The sequence below is a fragment of the Poecilia mexicana genome, unplaced genomic scaffold (genome assembly GCF_051168715.1).
Source record: "Poecilia mexicana isolate PSO_F unplaced genomic scaffold, ASM5116871v1 scaffold_14, whole genome shotgun sequence".
Classification (NCBI taxonomy): domain Eukaryota; kingdom Metazoa; phylum Chordata; class Actinopteri; order Cyprinodontiformes; family Poeciliidae; genus Poecilia; species Poecilia mexicana.
The window spans coordinates 15,489,359-15,508,260 of NW_028263383.1; the positions used below are offsets into that span (position 1 = coordinate 15,489,359).

At 41.0% G+C, this 18,902-nt stretch overlaps 1 protein-coding gene across 1 annotated transcript in view; it reads right to left on the reverse strand.

Moving 5' to 3' along the window:
* The window catches only part of lhfpl7 (LHFPL tetraspan subfamily member 7), a 134,524-nt gene that overhangs the window by 91,601 nt on the left and 24,021 nt on the right, over positions 1 to 18,902 (reverse strand). Inside the window, exon 2 of the mRNA XM_088012258.1 lies at positions 1,559 to 1,697. Within this exon, the coding sequence (XP_087868384.1) occupies positions 1,559 to 1,697 (139 nt within the window). The remainder of the gene's footprint in view (positions 1 to 1,558; positions 1,698 to 18,902) is intronic.

Sequence of the window (18,902 nt, forward strand, 5' to 3'; positions counted from 1 at the left end):
AAACACACTGCGACTCTTCAAAACAAGAGGACTTGTAAAGTTTCAAGGCAGAAAGAGAAGTGAAAATAGCAACTCTGCATCACCACAGGCGGGATGAGGAGGAATCCTTCCCCGACGCCCCGACTCTGACTGAACTCTGGCAACGGAGAAAACGCTCCTTCAAAGACAAACAGACAGCGCACTCCTTTTAATTTCTCACCAACTTTCACCCCCACAGGTGAGAAGCACAATGTACACTCAGTCCTTAGCAGACAGACATCTCCTCTGCCTGCTGTAATGAACACGAGGATCAAAAAACAAAAAGGCGTCGCTGCGAGACTTAGAAGAAAAGCTGACAAGCAGTTCGTTTCTCCCAATCTGCTGCAAAAACACACACACACACACACACACCCTAGCAGAAGTCCCGCTGATGATACACACGCCACAAAGAAAACCATTGTTTTTAATCTCCTTGTTACAGTTTATCAGCTCAGTTTGATAGCACTCCCTCTCAACACACACACACCCACACACACACACACGCAGCCGCAGAGCTGGGAAAACAAACACTCTTCTGATCTGCCGGCTCTCTGTCAACCCTCCGCCTATCTAGACAAGAGTCGACCTGGAAGTGGAACAAAAGGCCCGGATCCTCGCTTAACGTCAGATCGGGACTACACACACACACACACACACACACACAGAGAGAGAGAAAAAGACTCAGTTTGCTTGCTTTGCCACCGATATGTTCTAATTTTTCCAAAGCCGCATTGATCTGATTGTGGCGTCTGCCTGTAAGCAACGAGCCCGTCGTCAAACCATTAACTGGCGGCTGCGAGAGCTCCGCTCTCGTCAATAAGGATTTAACCTCACTGATGAATTCAGATGCTAATCACGCCGAGGTAAATGCCTCGTGCTGAGATTCCAATTAACTGCTCGATACTCGCAAGGACAGAGGTTATGTAAACAGGAGTGGGGGCGGGATAAAATGGGGAAAAAAAGAAAAGAGACGAAACAATTATTGGTGCTTCTAATTAACACTGAGGAGGTAGATGAGAGAGGTGACTCGGCACTTAGGAGGAGAAAAACGATGGAAACTTTACCAAACCCCTCGCGCAAACACTTTTTTGTGTTGTTGTTTTTCTTATAGCTCAACACCTGAAGAGACCGCGCTGCATTCACGGGCCGACTTCGCTGTTAGGGGCGAAAATGTCGGCCTGGAAAGTCACATGTAGCCGTGAACAAATGACCTGTGTTAAGGAGGGGTAATTGTCTTTTTACAGCAGCCTCTAAATCTCCCTCCTCTGGCTGACTCGCCCATGTCATGCAGGCTCTGGTTGCCTAGCAGCAGATGTCCTCGACTCTTTTGTTTTTTGTTTGACTGACGAGAAACAAAAGTCAGCTCTTTTTAATTTTTTTATTTAATCGCTCTGGTAATAAGCAGCACTATCAGGGATGCTGGGGGGAGGAAAAACATTCATCCTAAACAAACATGGAGTTGACACATTTGTCACCATCATCTGAGGGACCAGAACCGAGTCGTTTATTTCAGCGGAGCGTTGGGCGCACGTGTGCTCACCTGATGCCATCTGCATGTATCCGGCCAGGGTGCAGATCCTCCGCTCGCAGCCTCCGCCGGGCAGGAAGATGGTGATGATGGCCAACAGGGAGCTGACGGCCAGCAGGGCGCAGCCTCCCGAACACAGCACCGCGCTGGTCTGAGGGACACAACGACACGACTTCATGTCAGAGAGACGAAATCGCACCACATGTTTACCCGTTTCCCTGCAGGAACAAACCGACAGCGCCTCACGCTGCAGAAACACAGCTTATGGTTAGCACACTTGGAAATAAGACAAAACAAACTCACAAGTAAGTTTCCAGCAAAGCATGTGGAGTAATTTCTTCATTTCAGTAAAAAAAAAAAAAAAAAAATGTACCAGTTCCACTGGAGGATTAACTCACTTATAACATGGGAAAAAATGTCTTGTTATAAGCGAAATAATCTGTCAATTAAACCAGTAGTTTTTCACCAATATCGAGGAATTATTTACTTAAAACAAGCTTGTATATCTTGCCAAAACGTTAGTTTCAAGTTAGTTTTGTGTTATTTAAAGTGTACCAATGTATTTGCTCTAGAAACTAGACAAAAATATTTTGGCAAGACTTTATTTTATTTTGTATTTGGCAGTGCATCGAAGTATTCACACACCTTTATTCACATCGCAACTGCAAACACTGATGCACTGAAGCTCGATGATGCTGACAGACCGACAAAAGAGTCCGGTGACCTTTCACCTCAAGTTGTTTGCAGCCTCCAACAGGCTGCATCCTTCTCCCCACCAACCCTGACCAACTTCCCTGTTTGTCCAGTGTAAAAAAGCATCCTCGCAGCATGATGCTGCCACCACCATGTTTCACAGCTGGTGCATTCAGGGTAAACACAGAGTCTCTCAGCTGCTTCTCAATAGGATAACTCATTTATTTAGTTGTGTTAACAAAGGGAGCTGGATTTTACCGAGTCTAATCAGACAAACATTGAAACATCACACCTCTATTTTATATCCTATCCCACACATTTTACAAGCACTACTTTGTGTTAATGTATCACATTGAATTCTCGTGACTTTCACACAACAAAATGTTAAAAGTTTAAGTGGCGTGAACACTTTTCCCCTTGCCGCTAAAGACTTACAGTTCCTTTACGACACACTGGAGACCACACACACCTCAGCCAAAACATGTTCAGCTTTTAGTTTTGTCAGGTCGCGTAGCGTCGCAGTCGGTCCTCCTTCCAGGTTAGTCGCTTTATCTCAGCTGGAAATCAGCCCTGACACACTAAACGAGAGCCGCCTGTCCCTGTTCATTACACTTTCGCTTAATCACAACACCAGAAGCTTAAGCACCTATTGGACACACGTATTCCTCATTTATTTATTTAAAAGTTTCCAACAAACCAGACTTACAGTGCCTTCCTTGTCCTCAATGGAGCAGAATGCATCAATAAAACTATTAAACTGTTAAAATATCATAGATTCCCTTGTATTTAATGAGTACTTCTTAAAACTGAATAATTTTCAACATCTTTTCACACTGATGTAATTTGATTTGACTAAAAAAAATAATATTTAACCATGCACTGTTATCTATGTGGCCCTCTAAAGTCTTTATAGCTGCGGTGAGCCTCGAGTTCGACGTGTGTCGCAGACGCCGTCGTTTTCCTTCCACTTCTAATCTCTGCTCTACTTTGTGAAGAGCTCAATTATTTAAAATGAAGCTTGCGAGTGTTCAATACTTTTATTTCTGTGCTTTTTTGGGTCAGTATTTAATCATATTGTTTCCTTTTTTCTTATTTCAAGCACTCGTCAGTCTCAAAGGACTATCCACAAAGGTTAAAAGATGCCAATGTTGGATGGTGCAGCGGTTAAGCACAACCCACAACCCTCTCTCTCTTTGCCTACTTTCCTGTCTTAGCACTTTGAAATAAAGGACACTAGAGCCAAAAAAATAATAATAATTTTCATAAAACTGTATGAAAACACAGGTGATTAGCAAAGCAACGCCTGTGGGGGCGACTGGAGGGAAAATGTCTGACATGCACAGGGGAATAACAGGCCTAAAACACAAGTCATTACGTGTGCCTGCGATCTGACTGACGTGAACGAACGGAGGGAGGGGAGGGAGGCCGAGCGATTTCCTCGGCTGATAGATTTAATTAGCTTGCTCTGGGTGGCTGGGAGAGAGACGGAAATACGAAAATAAAGAACTGGTGGGATGCTGGCAGCGACGACGATGATGATTACGTTTCTGACCTTCATTTGTTGCAGGTTGATAAATAGGTGCGTTCATCATCCCAAACACGTAAACAGAGCGCTTTTACCCGCGTCGCACAGGAGGAGCCGGAGTGCCTTCGCCCTGGGGCACCTTGACCGGAACAATTAAGTAAGAGAGGACAGCAAGCGGAAAGAGAGATACTCACCAAGTCGTTTTATTGCATATCATTTCGAGAGCCAATAAAGGTTTAATTTAATTTATATTTTATGCCTTCATTACAAAGCCCGGTGATTACTTCTTGTTCCTCCAGCAGCAGCAGAGCGTCAGGTTGTCTTTGTGCTTCCTGACAAAACGCACGCAGATATGAGACCAACTGCTATGTTCAGCCAAGCCCGTTTAGAAAATCCGCCAAACAGAGAGAGACACAGAGGACGCTGAGCAAGTTTGAGAAGCTTTGTTAAAAAGATCCACACAACGTGCCGGATTGTGATCTTAAAGGGAAGACTGTACAACATTCTGGGTTTTTAGAAGCTTTATGCAGAGCAGAGAGCATCAGACTCATAATACGAGGTCGTCACCGTCAAACGTAGGCTGGGATTTCCTGAACGTCAATTTCAGAAACTGAAATACTGTCCACTGAGTTCTAACAATAAAGTTCGGGAACAAATACAGTACCTATAAAAAGTATTCAGCACCTTGGATGGTTTTCCCTTTTTGTTGCTTTTACAAATCAACCACAATCAATAATATGTGACTTTTCTTTTTTTGACAAAAAACTTAGAAAAAAGCCCCATAAATGTTAAAGTGAAAACTTATTTCTACAAAATAGTGACAAAAAAAAAGTAACATAAGTGGTTGATAAATATTCACTGCCTGTTTAAAGTGACTGACCTAATTTCACAATAAGTGGACAGAAGAGAAAAGAGGTTGGACTAACTAAGCAGCAAAAAAGAGCCACCACTAATATGAATATAGCTTCCATGCAGTCAGGTGCAGTACATAAAAGTCAATGTTTACTAAAAGGAAACATGGGCTAAGTGAACAGTCTTCTATCAAAAGTCGGCTGACCCTTTTAAAGCTCTACATCTAAAATAATTTATAGAACTAGCCATTTTGTTTGTTTAAATAAAAATAATTTTTAAAAATGGCATTGCCAAGAATTTTATTTTTTAGAAATGAATATATTCTGTAAGGTCTGCAAGTGATTTCAACTTGAGAATTTCGGCTTAATGGCAAAAAGTTTGGACCCCACAGCTTCTCTGTTCGGAGCCAAGTCACTAAGACTTAAAAAATACTGCTGTAATTATCAGTAGTAAAAGTGAACAGAGCTTAATGTAGGAAATGTATTGCCCATAAAAGAAAAATAAGCATAAAGATGCTGTAAAGATGAATATTATTAAAATATTTTTTTTTTTTTTTTATGTGGAAACAAATTTGTAGAGATGTAAATATCAAACTTTTTTGGGAGATTTCCAGATTCCACATTTTAAAAGATGTTTAGTCAAAAACTTTTCTATCCAATTTTGTTTCCCCTTGAAAATCAACATCATAATATAAAAACAGCATCAAAAATCATGTTTCTAGACTTCCTGCTTTGAACTGACATTATTTATTTGAACAGGGAACAGAGGAAACATCAAACCACAGGAGCAGTTTTACTAATATTTTAAACCAAAGACAAAATGATTATGGAGGTTAGCATCGTGGATTAGCCGTTAGCATGCCCGGCATGATTAAAATTGATTTTTCCGTGTGTATTCCAAGAAGTTGTGGATCATTATCTGAAAACTAAACTAGTCTAAATATCTCCCAACATTTTCATTTCTAACATTATCCACATCAGACAGCGGCTGAACGCTAAAAAGGAGAAAACAGATCAATGTTGCTGTAAAAAGCCTTAATGTTGCTCACATCTCTCACACTCAGCGCTAATGAACAACAAACATGATGTAAGTGCAGTTGCTTTTAAATAAACTTGGTCATTTTTCACATTGAAACTAGCTAACTTTGAGCCTTCTTCACCCAGTAACTTCATTTAAATTTAATGTTGGGTTTCCAGCTATTCTCGTTCATGGTTTTGTGAGAATGCAGTGTAGGAAAGTCACAAAGCTGTCTGTTTATATACCGCCAGAAGCGATACTGACGGTGACAGAGAACTGAAAACAAACCTCCATTAGCAATCAGCGCTAACGTCTCTCTCCCCAAAAAGCAGGAAGTCGAGTTATTTAAGAAGCAAATACTGAACGTAACTACCTTAAGTCGGTCTTCTAAGCACCATCCAGCTATTTTTATCGTGTTTGTACGTTTCACCACAAGAAGACAAAGCAGAGGCACCTAAAGATGGAGATTAGCCATAAATCTCTGAGGTTTTGTTCCGTCTTGCTAAACTGATATTCATGTATGCAGAGGAATGTCTCCTTTCTCTCCACTGCTTGATCTTTGCATGCCTTGTGGGCTCAAAGAGTACAGCTACCTCCCACCCTGCTGTTCGCAATTCACAGTAACACATTGGAGGCACATCGTGTCTCATAGAGCAGAGCAAAGGTTGAGAGAGGAAGACAGTCAGCCTTCATTATGAAAGGCACAAATTTAGGGAAAAAAGTGATGTAGTTGGCCGAATTGAGTTTGAGTGCAACTTTTAGCACAAAAACACAGCATTTTCAAACAGTTCTGGAAATTTTTAGATGAACATAAACATGTTGTTTGTTTATCTTCTCCATTTTTCACCCACTTAATTATCTACTCCCAGTAACAGATTTATACACTTGACATTTTCCGTGCCATTTAAACACAACCCAAGACTAATAAAGACCATCAGAGCACAACGCACAGCTACTTTAACAAAAACAACACACACAAGAAAAAACTGCCAGAATTTTAATTAATAAGGCCCCAATCCATCAATTTCCAAAACTGTGACTGAGTGTGATTGGGCGGATAAGGCGAAGGGGGAAAAAATCCAGATAATCATAACGACTTCAACTTTATCAGACCCAGACAGCAGCGTTTAGCAGGCCCCTTCCTCCCCCGCCCTCAGATGCACTTGTTGTTCTGAGCGCAAGTTAATTTAGTAGAAAATGGGCTCCTAACAGCACTGGTCTTTTTCTAAATAGATCGTAATTATGTGTGAATAACTGGCTGAGCCACTGCAACGGCCAGAGCCCAAGAGAAAGGAGGAGAAACGGGGGAAATCCAGCATGTTTTCTTTCACTTAGTCTGAAAATTTACATTGGAAATCAGTCCTCTGAGAGTAAATTACCTGTCATTTATGACCCTGTAATAATTCACAATGCCATATTTGTAGAATATACCATATTTTCCGGACTACAGAGCGCACCTCACTGTAAGCCGCACCTACAATAAAAAAAAAAAAAAGGAAACGTACATTTATAAGCCGCTGGTATCTCAGCCGCTCTCAGTTTTCACAAGGTGCAGCAGCAGGCTAGCATGTGCTTGTTCTAAATCAGTGGTTCTTAACCTTTTTTGAGGTACCGAACCCACCAGTTTCATATGCGCATTCACTGAACCCTTCTGTTGTGATAAAAAAATATGATGTTTTCCCCCCAAATTCAAGACCCCAAGATCACTACATGTTCTTAAAAGGTAGCGTCTGCAAGAACAGTTCTACAAAATATAGTCAGTGTTTTCAGCAAAGTTGAGCTGACTGTCCCGGAACGACCCAAAGTATTTAAAATGTGCCACAGTTTCAACAGGTTGGCCATCGAGAGAAACTGGAACCACTTTAAGGTCTTGTTTAGATCATTTAATTAGCTCTACATTCTTAAGAGAAAGAAAACTTAATAATAAATAAAGTCTTTGCCGTATTCTGATTTAGTAATGTAATTATATTAGTTGTGTTACCACCACCACGCCAGTAGAGGCAGTAGGAACCCCGAAAAGATGCGACTAAGGAGCAGATTTAGAAGTACACCGAAAGCTACGATGAGTTCAAATCCATGCTGAGAGTGGAGCTCCTTCAATCAGTGCTCCTCCGCAGCTCTGATTGGCTCAGCAATGTGACGTGATCCTCTGCAGCAAGTGATGGCAAAGCGGGGCGTCATCACGACTTTACACAAGTGTGTCTTTACCTCCGCGGCAGAGGCTCCGCCGAACCCCTGAGACCGACTCTCCGAACCCCAGGGGTTCGATCGAACCCAGGTTAAGAACCACTGTTCTAAATAAAAACTAGCACTTTCTTCTTTGATTTCCAATTTTGACTTCCAATGATTCACTTCCTGCTAAAGCGCCCCCTGGTGGTCGAAGAAAAATCTACAGAAAAACCGCACCGGGCTGTAAGTCGCTTGGTTCAAAAAGTAGCGGCTTATTGTCCGAAAAATACGCCAGCCAAATTACTTATCATTCACTGCATTGGTGAAGGTTTATTTCATTGCAAGGTTGTGATTAACAGTCTAAGAAGATGAGTTCAGTGGAGAATTTATCATTAAGCAAACGAGGACATGGTAAACAAAATGAGAAGGCGCCTATTCATGTCATCTAATATGATAATGGAGGAGATGTACAACAATTTCATAGATTGTAATCTGATTCAAAAGCTGCATCACAGAAGCAGTTATTTCCAGCTCTTCAAACTTCATTAGAGAGGGATTCAGCCAAATACATGCTCCTGTTTTTTATTACCATTATTGTACCTGAGCTAGTCGGTACTGTAAAACATGTAAAGGACATCAAAACGGAGAGCGGAGTTTTTAATTTGGAGGAGTCTGCCGATAACAAAAAAAAGAAATTAAGAATAACTTTAAAATGTTGAATTTGAAAGACTTTTTGAGAGACCACCACTTTACCCAATAAGTTTACTATTTGTTATCAAGCTCATTTTAATTCCCAGTTCCTGTTTAACCCGCTGGGCCGACCATAGTAGCTTCACAAGTTAACGACACAAACTTTAGATTGATTTGACCAAAGTCTCAAACCGATGTGGTTTCTAGAAGGATCCGAGCAGAAAACTCAAAATGTTCACACTTGATTCAAAGTGACTGAATTCCTGTTGTGTTTAAGAGACGCATATAAAAGCTTTATATATATATGACGGCGAGAATGGACTGGATGCTGGAACTTTTTATTTCAACATTTTAGTAGGCCTCTGGGAGCCATTATTCCACATGCGGTACTAAAAAAAAAAAAGATGAACAGCAGGGGTGTGACGATACATCCAGCTCATGAGATGTGCAGTATTGGATTCATGAGACGAGGTTTTCACAACATTTATGGGAAAACTTACAGTCCACATTTCTCATTTTCCCAAGAACACAATCAATTTCAGACTCCAGTCTTACTATAGCGGATCTTTAACTTGACAATCAAATGCAGTCCAGAGCTAAAAAATTAGATATTTAATTAAAGCTGTTAGCAGCTAGCTGTTAGCTCATTCTTCTTACAAATTAAGATTTAATGATATCAAGAAAAGGTAATTGTAATACTTTTGCGAAAAACTCGATGACGTTACTGATTAGTCTAGTCACATTTTCCAGACTCTCTTTCTTTCCCTTCATCATAATTTTTCTATTAGCTTTAGCATCCTGGCCACAAATATAAATCCAGGTCAGTGTAAAACCAAATACATAACTGGCATGAATGAATCAATACATTCTACAAACTATATCTAAGCAGTGCTTTGCAATATTGTGATGATTCTTTTTAAGGTGAAGCTCAATTATAAATCATTACCATGGGTATCCAAACCGCTGCCACATGAATGACTTAAAAGTTTCTTTAATGATTTCATAACTGAGGCAACAAACTGGGGCGAGTCAATAACTTCTTCCTTTATCACTTCAGAATAAGAGTCCCCGATATCGATATCTCTCTCTGTAGTGTCAAGCTTCTTGGTTACAGACCAACAAGATTAATATCACATGGATTTTTACTTTCATATTCACACAGTAAATTCACTTATAATATTCCTTTATGTTTGTAATCTGAATATGATGGGCGTTCCTGGCACATTTGCATGTATGGAAATTTAAAAAATAATTTAGATTAACTTGCTGAACTCTACTGTAGTAGTTCAGTTCAGGTGTGTAAACATGGTGCAGTTTTCCCAATTTAATATGACCGACATCAAGACCTTACAATTAAATCCATCAGAGTGGGTCGTTAAAATACCGCGAGGTATTTCTGGTCGTTCAGTCAGAAACACCTCACGGTCAGGTCTACGACATTTTTAATGACTTTTTCAGTGCAATAAACCCCTTAAAACAGTTTTTTTTTTTCCAGGTGTGATAATAACCGCAGATCCAACAAGATCTGAAGTGCTTCAGATCTTGTGTATAAAACGTCCATTCAGCTGCTTTGAGCAATAAAGGGACACTCCGAAAGGGATTGTTTGATTTCCAATTACACTAAGGAAGTCAGGGATTACATTGTACAGGCCAATGAAATTTCATTGTCTCCTCAATTGGGAGTTGCAAGATGGAGATAGCAAGGCATGTCTCATTAAACACACTTTCCCCCTCTAAGCCGGGCCTGAAAGACTAAATGCTCCGGCACTCGGCTGTGGAAAATGGTTTCTGCTTTTTCCAAAGTGCCAAGCGGAGAGAGGAGAGCTTTAATGCTCAGCGCCGGCCGTTGACTATAACTCCTCCACTTTACAATTGAACGACTCGCCTTTTATGGAGGACAAGAGGTGAAACGAGAGCCCTGCAGATCCGCTGATAAGCAGGCGTGATGAGTTTGCCATATTGCCGGACGGCTGTTTTCGTGCATGCGTGCGTGTGTGTGTGTGAAAGAGAACGAGCAGAAGGGTGGGACGGACCTGTGGCAAACATGTTCAGGTATGACATCTGAACCTGGCTGCTGTCTCTCCCTCTGTGCGGCGCTCGCCTCGGCAACCCACATCACTCATCAGCATTCAGAAGCGCGAGATCTTAAAAGTAACCCGCCTTCACACATTCTGCCCGCAGGAGCCCATTAGAACCACAGCGCTGCTTCCCAGAACATTTCTTCTCCAGCCATAACACACACACACACACAGACACGCACACGCACACACACACACACACACACACACACACACACACAAGCCAAGGAAATCAGTCAAGATTTCATCAGACTGCCAATTTTATCCGTACTTTTCCCCACTTTATCCCAATGTTACGTAACTTCATCCAACCCTTTCACTCAAAGCGCTAATACATGAAAGCGAGCCCGCTCAGGTCTCTAAATTAATGACCTGAATTATGCATCATCATCCTCATTGATCTTCGCGGGGAGGTGACTGGGAGACGGAGCCTCATTTGGAGAAGTGCGTCTGCGTGTGTGACGACCCTGTGAATGGCTGACGGAGCCGCGTGTGTTCAGGCTGAATGCGAGATGGAGAGGAGACAAACGAAAGGAGCGGAGAGCAGATTTATCACCTGACAAGTGGATGGAGTGTCCATTTATGCCTCAGGGACAGGCTGCAGATAGGAATTGACATTCAGGAGCACTTAGTAGGACATTGCCACACATTGCTCAACGAGCCACCCCTAATGTTAGCATGCAAACACATGTACGCGCTGGAAGGATTTCTTTTATGCATGTACACTTGTGTGAGTCTGATAGAAAACGTCGACCTAGAAGCGTTTTTGCTCCTGTTGAACATCATTTTTAGCGGTTAGCATTTAAATTTAGCCTGTTGTTTTCCTGCTTTATGCTAGCTAGCGGAGAGCTTAAACGGTCAGTGCAATCTTGGAAACATAATTGATATGTTGAGCATTAAAGGATTAAAGGGTTGGAAGGTCAAGAGGTCAACAAACCCCAGTTTTTAGTCTGTAACATTTATCACTAAAGTAAAAAAGAAAGCATAATGGCCGCTCACAGAGTGAGGTTGATATTCGTCAGATTTAAATACAGAGGCACTGAGATATTGGCTGTCAACCAGAAAATGTATTATTTTTGGTGGGTGGCCAGCAAACAAACTATGCGATCATTTTTAGGTAAGTGAATAACTCTCTTAAGTGGCTTTGATGAGTTATGGATATAAAAAAAAAAAGACCTCAAGAATGTACATAAAATTTGATTTCATTGCTTATTGTTTAGGACAAGTTTTCATTAGTCCCTATAATTCCTGATTGTGGAATAATAGTTTGAATTTGTTGGCTCCCAAAGCCAAACAAAACCAAAACTTTAAATCAGAGGTCAAAGAAGGTTGACACGTCTCTTCACCGTTGGTGCAAAACGTCCCAGGACAGCGGCTTCTTTTCTTATCAAATGAAGTTGAATATTAAACTTCTAAAACTGCAAAAGCACAAAATGAAGAGGGCAACATTCTCAGCAAGAAGTCTTAGTATTTACAGCTTTTGTTAACGACTGCTCAGTGTGAAGGAAGATTTAAAAAGCTAACAAAGCTAACAACTTTCAGTACGAGAGAGGTGTTTAAAAATAAAGCCAGAAGGAGCCCTAAATATGTAAAAAGCTATTAAAAAGAGGACTATTCTCTATCGAGGAATGTTTGCTGTTCATTAGAGCTTTTAAACAGAGTGAGACTTCAGCAGTTGACTGGAAGGCTTGGCAATTTTCTGCAACCATTTTTCTGTTTTATCTTTTTGAGCTTTGAACTTCTATCTGTAAATGAGCTTTGTGGATTTGAAAATACACTTAGAGGTGGGGCTGACTGCAAACCAAAGTCTGGAGTTAGTGATGCAAACCACGCTAACATCAGTGATGATAAACACAGATAAAAAAAAAAAAAATTATATATATATTCCTAATATAAATAATTATCTGTCAGGCTAGAAATAGATCATACAGATTTTGAATTCTGTTCACTACAGTTATTACAAAGAAATCAGCTAAATTAGGTGTTAAAGTTTTAGATATAATTGCCATGGCATGTTGAAGTGGACACAGAGACACAGAGGTAGCAAGAGGTCATGAAAGTTAAATAAAGAGGATAAACAAAAAAACATACAAAAATCACAGCAGAGTGAACGGGGAAGCAATGGGATTAAACAGGAGGAACCAGCAAGGAGTGACTGAGAATGACTTATTTATATACTGAGGAGCTTGATGACTTCAACAAGGAACAGATGGCTGGTTAGAAACGGGTTGCAGGTGTGAGGGGAGAGAAAGAAAATGGTACAGAGGACAAACTGGGCAACTAGGAGAATGAATCGAGCCTTAACAAATAACACATAAAAACTAAAGTAACTAAAGGAATGAACAAAGGTGAAACAGAAACAAAGCTGATCTAATCAAAGAATAGAAACTAAGAAACACAGAAAATACAAACAAACCCAAACCCTAATTATCTTTTCCCAGTGCATGTGCAACAAATAAATATTCAAAATTACTTATTAAACGTCAGACAAGCTGTTTGCATGTTCTTACACAAGTAAGCTCGCCGATTGCGAGCTTGAACTTTACGGTTTCCACTCCACTCCGAGCGGAAAGAGCCGCTTGAAGCAGCGTCCTGCTGGAACTTGGCAAAACTTTGCATCAGACTCCACTTGGTTTTCTAATTGCGAAAGGCAGCTTTAAAGTCAAGACGCGGTGCTCCAGAGATGTGAGGAATTTTACCAAAGCACAACACTGAAATTAATAATTAACAATGTAGTGCTTAAATAATGCAAAACGTGTGCTCCGGGGGGCTGATTTATGAGTCTCTGCATCATTTTTCTGACCAAAAAAACATATTTCTGCTATGTTTAAAATGCCACGCTATGGCATTAATTTAACTTTAATCACAAAGTTCACTCACGGTGGCCGTTTTAGCCTCTCATGTCACTCTTACACATAAATGCTTCCTCCATCCCACACAAAGTCTGCACAGCTTGGAACAGAGTCGCTACTGTTTCAATGAAAACATAAAGCTATCCGCAAATCTTCTGCTGATCGGCTGGACCTCAGTAAGCCCCTCGCTGCTTTACCCCTGCAGGTGTGACTCTTAGTATGGAGTCACAGAGAAAACTCCCTGGTGCAAAGCGACGCTTCAATGTGGCTCTGAGTCTTTGGTATCAGGCTGGAAAACAAACCGGACTCGCAGTCGGATTCCTCACATGCGTGAGATGCCGTTAAACAGCTGAACGCTTTCATGCTTCGCTTTGTTTTGACTGTTCCCCAGCGTGACGACGGGGAATGTTTGATTTGGATCGTAATTCAGAACGGGAAGTTTTCTCAGGCCGGAGTAACTTAACACCGACCCGTCACTTCGGTTCTGACTCAAACTGCAGTCTAGCGCCTCACAAAAGCATTCACACCCCTTTAGGTTGTTCACGTTTTATCACAAGTTTTAATGGAAAGACAGAAGTGTTATATTTACCTCACTTTACAATGATACCCCTAAATAAAACGAATCGCCTTCACCAAATGATGTCAGCTACCTCGACATAATTTAATCTCGGTGTCAATCCAGATGTTCTGTGAAGGCCTGGAGAACATTAGGAAATTTCATCTTGAAAACTGACGTCTATGTAATAAAATTTAACAAATAATTTGGGCCTGTACTATCCTCTTTAATTTTATACCTATTGATTTTGCTGCTTTTCTAGTGTGTTTTATCTGTTGTTAAATTGCACTGTTTAATTTTTTTTTTTTTATCTCCTTGTAATTGTTGAGCACTTTTTTTGAAAGCGCATCATAAATAAAGTCATTATTATTATTATCTTCGTAGAGGCTCAAATGTGGGAGTTCGGCACATTTTCAGGGGGTTAATCCGATCCGGCTCACGGTGCTGCAGTGTCTTTGGCCCGGTTTCAGGTGCAGCTGCCTCACTGCCAGGTCACTAACCAGCACCTGCTCCACCACCTGGAGACCAGCAGGACCTCACCTCTGGGCTCCGTGGGTGATTCATAAACCCAAATAGTTGTTTGCTTTATAAATGAGCCAAAGGTGCACTGTGACCTGTCACTCTCAACAAGTGCTGAAAGCCACCAGAGAGCCTGAATGCGCACCAGCTTTAATCAGGACCGGCTATTTACCAGTTTGTCCGCGTCCTCTAATCCTCTTCAGTGCAGGATGCAGGCGACGCACCGCGTCCTGCAGGTTCCTCATCCGTCACACGTAGAGGTGAAAAATTGCAGCCGAAATGTTTTCGCACAAACAGCCCAGAAAACGGGGCAAAAACACTGGATGCCAAGCGAGGCATCTTCTTGGCAAACACCAACACCATACACCCGCTGTTTTTGTTTTTAAAGACCCATGGAGTTCGACTGTAAATCAGCCCATGCCACGAACAACGGCCCGCGAATATAAACTGCCTGAGGTAAACTTGAAGCTTGCCAAAAAAAAAAAAAAACTTCAGCAGGGCTCCGCTTCCCCAAACTGCCGGAGAAAAACATAAACTGCGGCTTTAGTTTCCGATGGGCTGCGATGCGGGATGGAGAAGCAGATGCGTGCTGGTGAGATTCCCAGAGGACGGCCGGCTGTATGAAAAAACCCCTCAGGTAAAGTGTGGATAGACAGTGACTCACGAGGAGAAGAGGATGAGGAGATTAGGACTCGAAGGAGAACCTCTATTTTAGGCGATGCTCAGAGAAAAAAAAAAAAAGAAATCCCCATCTGTTGAGATCTTTTTTTCTCTTTTTTTTGTCAGAGGTCAGACAGAGTTAAATCTTTCCACAATTTATAATGTTACACTACAACCAAACAACGTATTTTATTGGGATTTTTATAACAAACCAACAGAAAGTAGAGCATAAATGTGTAGTGAAGTGAAACAAAATATGTGGTCTTGTGTGTTCTCTTAAAAAATAAAAATTCTAAAAAGTGTGGCGTGCATTTGTTTTCAGCCTCTCTAAGTCGATACTTACACATTCACCTGCTGCAGTTACATCTGCAGGTCTTTACAGTGTCAGATTTGTACATCTTGCTATGAAATCTGTCTGATTTGGCTGTCCTGTAGCATCCCTGTAGCCACCAGCACCGTTCACCGGGGTGGTCCAATGTTCACACCGATATGGAGTGGATGAAAAACTCAGCCACAAAACTCCACAAAGGACATTTGTAAGTTTCTGTTATTGCTTCCTGCCACTCTTCCATAAAGGCCAGATTTCTGGCGTACACTGATAATTGTCGCACCCTTGTTTTAAACTTTTTCACATCATGGTCTAAATCCTCAAACCAAATGAATTTGATGTCAAACGTTTGTGCTGCAGAGACGTTCGTTTGCGCCGCTATCGTTTTAAAGGCAGAGGTCATCAATGGTCAACCAGTCAGTCCACATTTACAAAATCAAATGAATTTTGTGCCAACCAACTGCATTGTGGCAGCACAAACCAGCAGCACAAACACAGCAAAATTAATCGATATTAATTTTGGAACCATCTTAAAAACATTTGTGCTGCACAAACCAGCACAAATATGGCGCAGATGATTTGTACAGATGATTTGTACCGTATTTCATTTGATTTTGTAAATGTTGGTTGGAGGGGGTCTGGTTGACCTTTGGTGACCTCTGGAAGCATTTATAAATATTTGTAAAATGATAATGGCGCAAATCACATTTTTTTATTTGACACCAATTTTGTTTAATTTGAAGGAAGTGGAGGACCAACTTCACTTTGCAGAACAGCCATATGTACACATTCGGCTCAAATCAAACTTGGAGTGAATCCTATTGTCAATTCTTATACTAAATGACGTTCATTTTTATATGTGAAAAACAAAATGTTTTTACCACATTGCGGCGTCTCTCTTGTCATATCCTACTTTATTCTTCTTGCTCCTCTGATGTTTGTCCAACGCCCTGACAAGGCCCAGTCGGTTCCCATTGGTCAGTTTTATGTGCGTCAATCGTGCCACGAGGGAGGCGTTATGCAAATGTGCCCCATTGTAATGTGGCTGTTTGAAGAAAAACATACCCGAGCAGCAGAGGAGCACGTTTGCTTACATTTGTGAAGCAAATATGAAACAGACTCATTGAAATGATTGTTTGTAGAAACTATTCATTAAGATCGTTTCCGTAATAAGGTTTGTAATTGTGTACGTTTTTTTTTTTTTTGTTTGTTTGTTTCATAGCAGGTGGCATTGTGCACAGCTACAGTAAGCAATGCAGTTGTCACTATTTATCAGAAAAGATCCAAACAGCCGTTCTACATGAGAAAGAGACGGAGATGATTATTGTAACTGTTGTGATACTTTTTTTTTATCTGCCAGGTGGTTTTAAATAGATGTTTTAAATAGTAAAACAGCCAGTCAGACTAGAAAAAAATAAGATTGTATCATATAGAAATGTTATATTCAGCACTGCTACTGCCAAGCAGGGTAAGCCACAAAAGGTCATTGTCAAAGAAAGTAGCTATGTACGAAGTGCTGTGTCCAATGGAAAGTTGATTGAAAGGAAAAACTGTAGAAGAAAGAAAGCACACAAGCAGCAATGATGACCACAGCTTTAACAGGTTTGTGGAGCAAAAAGACCATTCAAGAGTTTGGGGGGACTGAGACTCAGGAACTTCAAGAGTCGCCACACAGAAGCAACCAAAGCATCGACTGCAACTGTGGCATTCCTTGTGTTACACCACTCCTAAACTAGAGAATCTTAACTGGGCTAAGGACGATTAAACTCTTCTTCAGTGGTCCAAAGTCTTCTTTATAGATTAAATTAAATGTTTTATTTTAATTTAGAAATGAAGGTCCAAAAATCTTGGTGAGGCAACACAGAATTCAAGGAAGTTGAGGTGTGACGCTGCAACACTTAGGCTGCGTTCGCACTGCAGCCTGAAGTGACCCAATTCCGATTTTTTTGTCAAATCAAATTTGTTTCACACCTCCAAATATATGAGACCTGTATATGTTCTCCAATGACCTGAAAGTGTGCAATAACGTTACACTTAGTGTTTTGTCAACAGCCATAAAGAGGAAGTAGTGCTCAGTGTTTGTGGAAATGAACATGAATGCTAACGGTGGAGCTTAGCTTACACATTTGAAGTTGTTGTCCGACTGGAGCCAACATATCAACAACTTAATCCTCATTATGGTCTGTCATGGTTGCTGTTTATCTTCTCGCTTGCGAGTATCAGGAGTATCAGTGATGTTCAGGTCAGATGAACGCGACCTGGACGTTAGGTCACATTTGAAGAGATTTCGTATGTATCGGATATTCAAGTGACCTGGGTCGCATTCGACAAAAATCCGACATGTATTGTTCAGACTGTCATGAGAAGATCAGATACAGGTCGCAGTAAGGAAAAAAAAATCGAAATTGGGTCACTTCAGGCTCCAGTGTGAACGCAGTCTTATCAATCATTTAGGGAACCATTTTATCCGCCGCTGTTTCATCAAGTCCAAAGTCAGTGTAGCAGAGATGCAGACTTTATTTCCCAGCAGGACTTTGCTATCTGGTTTACTGACCAGCATGTCGCTGTGCTCGACTGACAAGCAAACTCCCCTGAACTGAACCCAGTAGAGGAGATATTCTGCCATTTCTTTATTGAAAACCCTTTCTGTACTTGTTCTATGTAAGCAGAACAATTTCGTAAGAAACTAAATTTTGGCTTTTCATTCGCTGGGAGCTTTAAGCAGCTAAATTGACACAAGGAATCTCTTGAAACGTATAACTGTGCATACTGAAACTAATATATGAGTTTCACTTTGGAATTGAATTAAATGTTTGTTCTTGTGTAAGTTATTGAAATAAACCAACAGTACACGGTGTCGTCTCCCACAAATATAACCCTATCCAAGATGAGCTGCATTAAGCAGCTAACGAGAGATCCACGCCTCAACAGATGTTGGATTTTCACCCCTCTGACAATTTCTTCTCTTTTCTACAAACACATTATGAGCCGACATCTTTCTACTGCAGATAAGGGAGCCATCAATAATCATAACCTCGCAGAATATCACATCAAAAACTCTAAGTGGACATAAAGCTCTTTCCCATCAGCTCCTCTAATGCCTATTCTTAAAGTTACATTTTGGAAATACTGACTCTGTAGACCTTTTATGGGACTAAAATTGCTTCTTCTTCTTCTTTTTTTAAATCGCTGTAGTTCAGGGAGAAGCCCAAACACATCACATTATCATGAAGGGTCAGTTAAACTCCCTCCGTGATTCAGTAATGATGACAGTAATGATGATGAGAGCTGCAGCCTGCCTTAATAGGTTCATCCAAAACTGTATGACGAGTGATCAAGTGTCCATCTGGTAATGCTGAGTGGAGTCTGCCCACGGACACGTGCCCATCGCTGACCATCTTTTCCCCCTCGGAGAGG